Below are 10,459 nucleotides of genomic sequence, written 5' to 3'. Positions count from 1 at the left end.
AATGTTTGTGTCTCATCTGTCAAGTGAAAATGGCGGAGGGTCGGACAGGAAGAACAGATGATTACAAGTTGGTGTAATGTTTATTGACAGGAGATAGTACAGTTTTGGCTAAATGGCCAGTTTACTAGGCCATTTACATTTGTGGTCATTAAGGAAGTTTGCTACTTCAACTGGTAGGTGCAAAACCGTCGACAACATTACTCTAAATTAAATGAAGCCTGTTGTTGAAATCCACAGGATTATTTGTTTTGGACCAAGCCTTCGCAAATTTTTATGTTGACAGTCCGTTTTGAGGATAATGATAACGTATTTAAAGCTGCGAATTGTTCATAAAAAATCTGTACGATACGTACTTCACTGCTAGAATACAAATTGAAATCTAAACCAGTTATTGGGGGAGATTTTCAGCATCTAAAACTCGCCTTTCACTTTGTGTTAAGTCCCTTACTGTCGGCGTTTATTATTATTTCCTATTTGTTAACTTGTATTTTCTTTACTTGTACTTAATTTTGGATGTGTTTTGAACTTGTCTAGTTATTTTCTGATGGATCAGATAATTAATCTGCATTGGGGGGGGGGGGGGATGGGGAGCAGGGATGAGACAGTGGTGGGAGCACTCCCCTCCCACCCTGCCTCCCACCAATGTGGCCCGGGTTTGATTCCCAGACTTGAGGTCATATGTGGGTTGAGTTTGTTGTTGGTTCTCGTGTTGCTCTGAGAGGCTTTTCTCCAGGTACTCCGGTTTTCCCCTCTCCTAAAAAACCAACACTTTTAAAAAAAATTGCAATTCGATTTGGAATGTGTACCCAATTAGTACTCTGCCCTAAAGACATTGACACTTAAACAAAGTGATTTATTTATTTATTTATTTTATTTGTTATATTGGTAAAGTGCTAATGAAAAGAGAACCCATGAATTTCCTACATAGTTTTAGCCCAAGCAATAACTTTTAGTACTACAAACAATTCCTTTGACCCCATTGTAATTAACGGTAGTGAAATCGAATGGGTCCAAAAGCTAAGATTCTAGGTATGTATATTACATGTAACCTTAAATGGAATTGTCTTATTGATGAAATCGCAAAGAAATCTAGGAAACGGATGTATTGCCTGTCACAGCTCAAACGCTCTGGTCTTGGCACACAGGAGCTAATTCAATTTTATCGAACTTGTATTCGTCCTCTTACTGAATATACTTGTCCAGTATTCCATGATAGTCTTCCAAAGTACCTTTCAGAAGAGTTAGAGAGGATCCAAAGGAGGGCAATGCGCGTCATTTTTCCCTTCAAGCCCTACCAAGAAGCCTTGGCTCAGGCTGGTCTTGAAACTTTTTCAGCAAGAAGACAATTACTGACAAACAAGTCCTTTTCAAAGATCACAGAAGACAGGAATAATAAACTCCATGCTTTACTCCCAGAGAGGAACACCTGTCATTACAATTTGAGGAAGAAACGAAAATTCAACGCTAATTTTAAGACAAATAGTTGAAGAACTCATTCCTTCTTAGTAATGCGCTCAAATTGTAACTTTTGTCATTTTATGGTAGTTTTGTAACCTTTGTAATTTTTTGAATTTTTTTAAATTTTATTGTAAAAAACTATATAATTCAACCCTCGGGTTGCGATTTAGTTTTAATAAAGCATCTATCTATCTATCTATCTATCTATCTATCTATCTATCTATCTATCTATCTATCTATCTATCTATCTATCTATCTATGTAGTAAAGAAATGAGAGATCTTATAAGCCAAGAGATATTTGGTTTTGGCTCATGCAATCTCCCATTTCCTTGCTAGGGCTAACAGCCTAACGCTCAGTGGGAAATTCATGGATTCACTTGATAATACTTTAACATACACTGCAAAGTTACATGTAATTCTCTCATCCATCATTTTGTGTCCTTAGTACATGTAAAGCCTGCCGCACACTTGAGAAAAGGGCTGAGCAAACTGCCTCGCGAGGCGATTAGCTCAGCTGTTTAATCACGTGTGCGGTTGCGTTTTCGTGAGTTTTTTTCCTCGCGAGGTTGGAGGAAAATATCTATCATGTTTGATATTTGAGATTTCGCCTCACGAGGCGAAATTCTCACGAAAACTCAACCGCACACTTGAGGAAACAGCTGAGCTGATTGCCTTGCTTGGCCTCACGAGGCAGTTTGCCCCGCTCTTTCCTCAAGTGTGCGGCAGGCTTAACAGCACAACATTCATTTGTACTTTTCCATTCACATTCCTGCAATTACCACCATAATCATTCTTGAATTGCTCCTGTCTGGCCTCATAGCTTAGTAAAGCGACAGATGATCAAATCCAGAGGTCATGCGTTCGATTCCCACTCAGGTCTGAGATTTTTCTCTTTGCTTAGTGCAGCCTCCTATTTCCTTACTGGAGTTAACTCTCGGAGAAAACTTCATGGGTTAAACTTAACACTTTAACATACAGTGCAGAGTTATTTCTCTGATCCATCAATGATTCGTGTCCTTAGTGCTAACAGCAAAACATTTGTTTCCTACAATTACCACCATTAAATCACCCTCAACTTGCTCCCGTCTAGCTCTGTCAGTAGAGCAACAGACAATCAAATCCGGAGGTCGTGGGTTCGACTCCCACCAACTTCAGAAATACTTTTCTGTGCCTTGTGCAATCTCCTATTACCTTCATAGCTAGAGTTAACACTCAGTGGGAAATTCATGGGTCCACTTTGGCACGTAAACATAACGTGTAACAGTTAATTATATGATCCATTATATATGTTGTTAATGCTAGCAGCACAATATTAATTTTATTTATTTTTATTTATTTAAAAGTATTGTGATAATTTTTTAAAAAAGGCAATCCATTTGCTGCTTTCTTGACCAATTGACCAGTCTTGTTTGCCATAAAGCAAATAAATAGCTTTGTGCTGTAGCTTAATAAATTTCCAGTTATCTCACCAACCTGGGTGTTTGTCCTCAGGCTCTGACGTTGGGACACATGTTTACCATGAAAAAGTTTCTGCTACAGGTTGGTGCTTTGTGCTTTGATTTTTTCTTACATTTTAGTTAGATCAGGGATTTAGCTAAGACAAACCTCAATGGGCTCGTTCATAAAACCAGCCGTCTCTTTTGGACAGTGTTTACCTTTAAAATTACAGTCTCAAGTATTTGAATTCTTTTGAAATTTCATCGGACGACAAGGTCTCCTTCAACAGTGAAATTCCCTGGTAACCGGCTCTTACCAACATCCCTGTTAGATATAAATAATGCATGTAACAACATCACAACAACAGCAACAATCTTTTTTGGCACCTTTGCCTTGTGTGAAGTTCATTTTAAAATTATTAGAAATAAAAAAAAAAGAGTTACTGTACTGGGTGCTTGGAAATGTAACCATAGGGGCTAGCAGAGCCAGGCAGGCAGTTGACATCAGCATTAAAGGAAAATAAATTATGTCTGTTAACTCAGATGAGTTCATTTATCATGACTGAGCAATTTGAGAATAAGGCCTCACATACGCTTGTTAAGGTATCCATTGTGGGCTGTGATAAGCAACTGTCAATCAAACAAACCTGAATGCAGTGATTTGTACATGTGTGATTGACAGGATCTACTGGAGAGGAAGCCTACTCTGAACAAAGGCGACTGTGGGGGGAGGACAGAGGAGTGTCATGGACACCAAAGAACCGTAGACCAGAAAAACTAAGAGATTCACTCAAGGAAGTTGAGGTCAGTAAAGTGCCTCAATTTTCTATCAATTCAACTCTTTGAATGAACGAACGAACGAATGAACGAATGAATTCTTATATACCGCACATATCACCAAGTCTCATGGCGGTTTACATTTCTATCGGGTGAGATTGGACGTCAGCATGTGAAGGCGCCTCTGGCAGCCGCTATCAGTCCATATTAGATCTCACCCACCCACCCACTTAACCCAAGCATGAGTGTGAAAGATAGAAGGCCAGACCACAACACCGGGAACTACGTCCCCTACTCTTGCGAACAGTGTGTGAGTTCTTTAACGTCCCACAAAGTAATCATGAACAAGGGTTGTGAGACGGGACCTACGATTTATCGTCCTTATCCCAGAAGACTAGAAAGTCTAACCATTTGCAGATGTCATTACAAAGGCAGCACTTTTCTCCTCAGTTATTTAAAGACCCTGAGTGTTGGTCCGTCCGGGGTTTGAACCCACGACCTCCCGCACGGGAGCCCGGTGCTCTACCAACAGAGCCAACCGGTCGGCTTGATTGAGTTGATTTGACCAGGAAATAAACAAATAAGTTGTTTATTTCTTGGTTTTATTTGTTTATTTCCTGCTCAAACGATTGAGTTGTTTGACCAGAAAATAAACAAATAAGGATGACAATTTAACTTGTAAGAAGAGTTTCTTGTTTGTTGCCTTGCTCTGTAGCTTGAATGTAACCTTTTGGACAGTGAAACCATTTTCAACCTTTAAGCTCAAATATGCATGTGAGTGTGTATCCTTTCTCCACTGTTCCCAACATTTCTTAAGGTACAGGTTGAGATCATTTCGCAATCATTTTCTTAATTCTCATGACCTAAATGATTGATCAGGTAGTGATGTTGTAATGGTGTTGTAATGAGAAAATAGATGCTGGCTATTCCTGGGGCTTTAATGGTTAAGTCAAATCAAGGCATACAAATCCCAGAGCTTTGCTAATTGCAACCAGTTCTTCTGCTGACAAATGTTTCAGTCCCACATTCTGAGTGGTGTCAATTACTTTCAAGAAAATTTACTTTATTCATGATATTATAATATTAAAATTATGTTCATCATTGTCTAGTATAATTTATGTATATCTTTCAATTTTTAAGGACATGCTTCAAAACAGTAAAGTGATTGACATACGATGGAGGACGTTGCGGAATATACAGGTGGGTGGTGATAACCCATTCTACATGTAACTTTTGAGTATTACCTTTGTTTCTGATCCAATGCAATATTTTACAGACATAACTACTGTAGCTAGACCAAAAGTTTTTGTGGAAATCAAATAAAATTTATGCAAACTCAACTTGTTTCAGTTCAAAACTGAAGCCTGTTGTTGTTTTCAGTGTACTGCTAAGGGTGAGCACTTTATGGGATTTTTATTTAATAAAATAAAAGGTGATTTGGCCTTTTGGATGATTGACAGGATTCAATTTTTGTGGCTGGATATTTTCTGGTGGGATCACATTTTCTAGAAGTGGAATTGCAAAACTGAGCACTTTCATCTCATAACATTGATGATTTCTTTTTCGTGCAGTTGCATGTAACTTCACTTGTTGAATTAATTTCATCTACTATGAAAGTTTAGTAGTTCATTGTCGGATTTCAGCAAATTTTTGTATTTCCATGGGTACTTGAAACTATATTCTTAATGCAGTCCTGGCCCCTGTTGTTCAAAGGAAGGATTATTTTATCCACTGGATAGTTCGCTGTCTGGCAAATAAAATGTGGGCAAGATTTTCCCATTTAGAGTCCTATAATTGGTGAAAATAGAGTAGAAGCATATGTCAAATTTAACAATGGGATTGTGTGGAAAACTTGGCAAAAGCATTGGTTAAAGTACATTTGCTCTGCCGGATAGTGACTAATCCAGTGGATAAAGTTATCCACTCTTTGAACAACTGGGGCCTGATCTATAAATTGCATGTTATACAGTACATCTGTAGCTATCTTGAAGACAGAATGATTCTGCATGTTCCCAACTCATGCTAGCATTTCTGTCATGAAAAAGGTGGCTGATGCATGTTGTTTGTGGTTGAGTAAGTAGGGATTGCACAGTGGTGATATCATTCACCTAGTACCTTCCATCAATGCGCCCAGGTTCAATTCCCAGACTCAACATTAAAATGTTGTTTGAAGTCGTTGTTCGTTTTCATCCTTGATCCTCTTTTCCTCTATCCTCAAAAAACAACTACAGTTCCTAATTGTGATTTTTTTCTTTCACTAGTTGCTTTTAAGCAATGGAGCTCTGGTCTCAATCCTTGTGTCTTTCAATTCTGGAGATGTTGAGAAAATATCCATCGATAAAAGCTTAGCTGGAAAAATTCCTGACCATATAAGTGAAGGTACAGTGTATTATCACACTGAAAGTATTCATAACTTGAAATAAATGAGGACTCCCATAATTATTGTATCAATAATATTGAACAACAATTATAATTATAGTACTTCCAGCATGTACTTGAAGTGATATTGTATTGTTATAAGTAGGTAAATTCTGATCATCCAGATGTAGATATTCCTGAGACCTGTGACATCAAATGACATTTTAACAGCCTAGTAAGCAATCCAGAACTGTATTGTACTGACAATCCACTGTACTTCCTATAAAAGTTTTGAAGTGTGAAACAAAAAAATTTATGGAAAATATTATTTTCAAGGAATAAATACAACCACAGGAAAGTGTTCTGTAATTTATAGTTTTCGTTATTAATTATGTTGTGCAGAGTCGGCACTGTCAAGTCTGGATAAATTACCTTATAATAATTATAATTTATACTACAGTATCTTACTAAGCTAAGAATTATGACTGAGATTTGACATAAATTAAGTTTTAAAAAATCCATTCCTTGTTGTCAAATTAGCTTGCTAATGGCAATAACTATTATTTCAGTCAAAGTTTTTAAAACTATATGTCCTTACTCCAGCAAGGTACTGAATAATCATTGACTGAAAAATGTATTATTTTTCAGCTATTGTAACAGATTCCTTCCTGCTCTTCTCACTCATGGACAAACCTAAACTTTGTTATCTATATTTCAACAAGAAAGCCAGTCTTGACTTTAAGAAGGTGGAGAAACTATCAACATTGGAACCCAAGGTATACATAAAAAACACACGCTTAATCACGTAATGTAATGTTTAAAACACGAGCAACAGTGTTTTATCTGGATTTAAAACTATGAGGCGCAGCGGAGTGGTTTTAGACCTGATAAAACATGTGCTGCAAGTTTTTTGAATGGCTTCAAGAACATTCCTGCAAAAGTGTGTCAAGAGAGTTCATAACAATGATGCTTTTTTGAACGTTGGAAATTAGCATACAAGAAAAACATTAAACACCGCAATACACTAATAAGGAGGAGGTTTTATTGGGTTTTAAAACCACTGCATGTGATGTTTTATCGACCATTTGATTGGTCAATGTGAATTATTAATGAGTTTTTGAATAAAGGTTTGTGATTAGATACAAGTACTTGTAGGAGGCTGGCAAAGTCTTGGCTCTATTAACCATGTTGCCTTTTATTTTAAAATGTTTAACACCAAGACATACTGTATTCAAATCAATAACAGACATTGTTGGTTGATGTTCCTGGCCCGTCAAGTAAGAGACTTAAAAGACATTTGTCGATCAACTCACGACAGGACATGGTAAGTTCTCATTTGTATTTAGACCATAAAAATTCTGCAGGCTTCAATCCTTCAAATGTTTTTTTTTTTTGTAAAATTCTACATTTTTCTACAGAGATAAACACATAACAGCATATCTGAGAGGATCCACTTTATTTCCAACTATCACAAGATTAACTCTGTATTCAGTATTTAAGTTGACCTCTGCCATTCTGTAGGACTTGCGACCGGTGTACTATATGGTTTAAAGCTCTTCGTTGATGTAAGCTTTCTAACAAGGTCTCCTCCTGTTCTATAAGCCTCCTCTTCTCCTCCCCACCAAGAAGTGGAAAGAATTAATGAGTGGAATGATGTTAAAAATTGTCAGAAAATAGAAAAGAAATACTTCAGAGTTTAGGTATGCAAAATGGTCCAAGCCAGAAGCATGATTTCTGTCAATGGAAATCAAGTTTCAGTCGATTTCAAGTAAGTCTTGGCCATGAACAATGTACAACCCATTCATCCAGTTAGAAAAGTTAGCTTGAGTTTTATTGTGAACTATGAGTCTCCTTCCTCCTAGTCTAAGTAAAACTTTGCAGAAGGCAATCCTACAAAAGGATGCAAATGAATTAAAGATGGTCATTTTAGGTTTTACACCTGTTCAGATTAATCACTGTTGACTTCAAAAGTGGCCTTTTGAGACCATTCTTCAGGCATAAAAGTGTAACAAACGTTAGTAATGTCATTATGCCCAATTCATAATGTCTTCATATTACCCTCAATTTGCCTTTGAAAGTGCCATGAACCATCAAAGATCAGATTGTTTGATTCATTGTTCATTGTACACCATGAGTAGTGTGAGTCGCAGCTTCGTAATACATGATTACCATGGTTACAGGTGGTTGTTTGGTGGTCTGGCCACAGTGAAGAAGCCTGGCCTTGGTCTCCAATGACAGGCGAGAAGGACAGAGCTAATCTGGTCATCTTTGGTTTGAATGGGTAATTTTTAGATCTCAGAGTTTGTTTCCTGGTTGATGAATAGCAGATTTTAGCTGTAGACCTGCAAAGTTCAAAACTTTTTATGGTGGCTCACAAGGGTTTCCAGCATTACCCTTAGTTTATTTTATTGATCGTTACAACCTCTCTATCAGTGGATTCTACATTAATTGTATCAAACAAATACCAAACATTGGTATACAAGTTATAGTCATTTTTGTGACTAAATATAAGCTACCATAGCAAAAATGTTATGGCCTGTTAAGAACAGCTCTAATTTTAGCTTAAGGTGAATATCACTCAAAAAACAAGCTCAGTGATCCCGCAATTTTTACTATTAATAATTATAGAAAGGGGTCCGAAACCACAGGTCTTAGTTTTTTTAAATGTTAAGATGGCTCAGAATCCAAACCTGAGAAGTTTTTTCAAACTTTGCAAAAAGTTAAAAATAGTAAAAAAATGGGGATTTTCACTGCACTCATTTTTCAGTTGTTGTCACTTTGTATTGTTGCTATGATACAAAGCTACATTATTGCTACATTATTGTATGATACAAACCTACAACATAATATGTATCCCCACTCTTTTTTAAACCAAACTATAATTTTTATAAGAAATGTTTAGTGTTCCCTTACAGAGTCCTATGGTTGATATAAATTTCAAATGCTTTAGCTTTGAATGTTACCATGCAGTTGTCTCAAAAAAGTACTTAAATCTAGGCAGAGCCTTGAAAAGCCTTTAAATCGTTTTTTAAAGGTGATGTCCACTCTTACAACAAATTGGTGTTAAATTGTTGGAAATAATGTTAGTCAAAATTGAGCAAGGTGCTGGAACATTTTAGTTTACCGTAGAGAGAAAAGTGGACACATAATTAATTTCACTTTATGCAATAATCATATCCTGTTTTAACTGACACTACACTTTCAATTTAATTAGATGGTAGAGCAGTAACTTGACATTGATTAATAACTGTGAGATCAGAAATTTCCTTGAAGTGTGAACTCCAAATCCATTACAAATTGTAATTAAGCAGACACACACAAAAAAAGTCTCAACATTCTGTAAACCAATTGTCAGTTACCTTTTTGACATGTCCATTTTTGTTGCTGTTGCTAGACCCAAGGTGGAGATGCTGTGCTTTGTCAGGACAGAGTGTGATCCTATGCATGTTGCATTCAGGTGTGTAGTGTGTGTGTCTAAGAAAAATTTTACAATAAGATGCGATGAAATTCCTCATTTCAGTTTCATGTTGCTGCCACATTGGTGGACTCTCGTTTCTAGACCTTATTGTCACTAGTGGGCGTGAGTTAAACGCTCAAGTTTTTCTCGCAGCTCTTTTTTGAGCCCTTTAACTCTTTCTTGACACCAGTTTCATAGAAACAAGAAACCTCTCTTCCTCCTCCTTGAACCCACGCACCCTCAGGTGCACATTAGTCTGCTGTATCAATGCCTCAGTACACTGGAAGAGTTTTCAGTTTTAACTTGAAGAAATGTTCCTGTTTGTCTGTTACTTGACGAAAATTTTACTGGTTTTGAAGCACAAATGGACATTTTATAATGCTTTGTGGCACAAACAAAGTGCCTTAATTATTGTGATCAAGTTACCATATTTCATTTTCACTTGACTATTGGTTGGAAAAATATACTATTGAACCTTGGTCTCACTTTTTTCAGGGGTGGGGGTGGGCTCGCCATTTTCGAGATTTATTTGCGACCAAAAAATTTTTACGTTACTTTCAGAATTTTATGGAATTTTTATATTGTAATGAAAGTTGACAGCATCATCTATGAAATGAATGTTTTAGTTACAGTCAGCCCCATCATGTGCACACTTTGGAGCAGTCATCAGCTGGTGGTGGGGATTCTAGTGTGGACAGTTGTATTTATGAATACACAGGCACAAAGGTTAGCCACATTAACTTAATAATATGTACCTTATTATAAGAAATTAACACTTTATTTAAGTTTAAGTTCATTTTATTCAAGTCAGGAAGTTATTTTTCCTTCAATGTGCATTAATTTCCACAACCTTAATTAAAATGAGCGTTAATTCCCCATAATGAGGTAAGTAGTAAGATTATACAGCCAACAAATCTAGAATAAACAAAACAACCAAGGATGAAGTACAAGGAGGTATGAAGTATGTCCTAG

The 10,459-nt window shown here is 36.7% G+C and overlaps 1 protein-coding gene across 1 annotated transcript in view; it reads left to right on the top strand.

Moving 5' to 3' along the window:
• Nucleotides 1–32: 32 nt before the first annotated feature.
• The window catches only part of LOC146466724 (WD repeat-containing and planar cell polarity effector protein fritz homolog), a 24,623-nt gene continuing 14,196 nt past the window's right edge, over nucleotides 33–10,459 (top strand). Inside the window, exons 1-10 of the mRNA XM_085126886.1 lie at nucleotides 33–173; nucleotides 2,951–2,998; nucleotides 3,578–3,699; nucleotides 4,813–4,872; nucleotides 5,934–6,051; nucleotides 6,679–6,806; nucleotides 7,277–7,354; nucleotides 8,211–8,311; nucleotides 9,425–9,487; nucleotides 10,114–10,213. Of these exons, the coding sequence (XP_084983012.1) occupies nucleotides 113–173; nucleotides 2,951–2,998; nucleotides 3,578–3,699; nucleotides 4,813–4,872; nucleotides 5,934–6,051; nucleotides 6,679–6,806; nucleotides 7,277–7,354; nucleotides 8,211–8,311; nucleotides 9,425–9,487; nucleotides 10,114–10,213 (879 nt within the window). The 5' untranslated portion in view covers nucleotides 33–112. The remainder of the gene's footprint in view (nucleotides 174–2,950; nucleotides 2,999–3,577; nucleotides 3,700–4,812; nucleotides 4,873–5,933; nucleotides 6,052–6,678; nucleotides 6,807–7,276; nucleotides 7,355–8,210; nucleotides 8,312–9,424; nucleotides 9,488–10,113; nucleotides 10,214–10,459) is intronic.

This window comes from Pavona decussata, unplaced genomic scaffold (assembly GCF_977016875.1).
Source record: "Pavona decussata unplaced genomic scaffold, jaPavDecu1.1 SCAFFOLD_141, whole genome shotgun sequence".
Taxonomy (NCBI): Eukaryota; Metazoa; Cnidaria; class Anthozoa; order Scleractinia; family Agariciidae; genus Pavona; species Pavona decussata.
The sequence above is the reverse complement of the archived record's forward strand: the minus strand, read 5'-3'. Positions and strand labels throughout refer to the sequence as shown.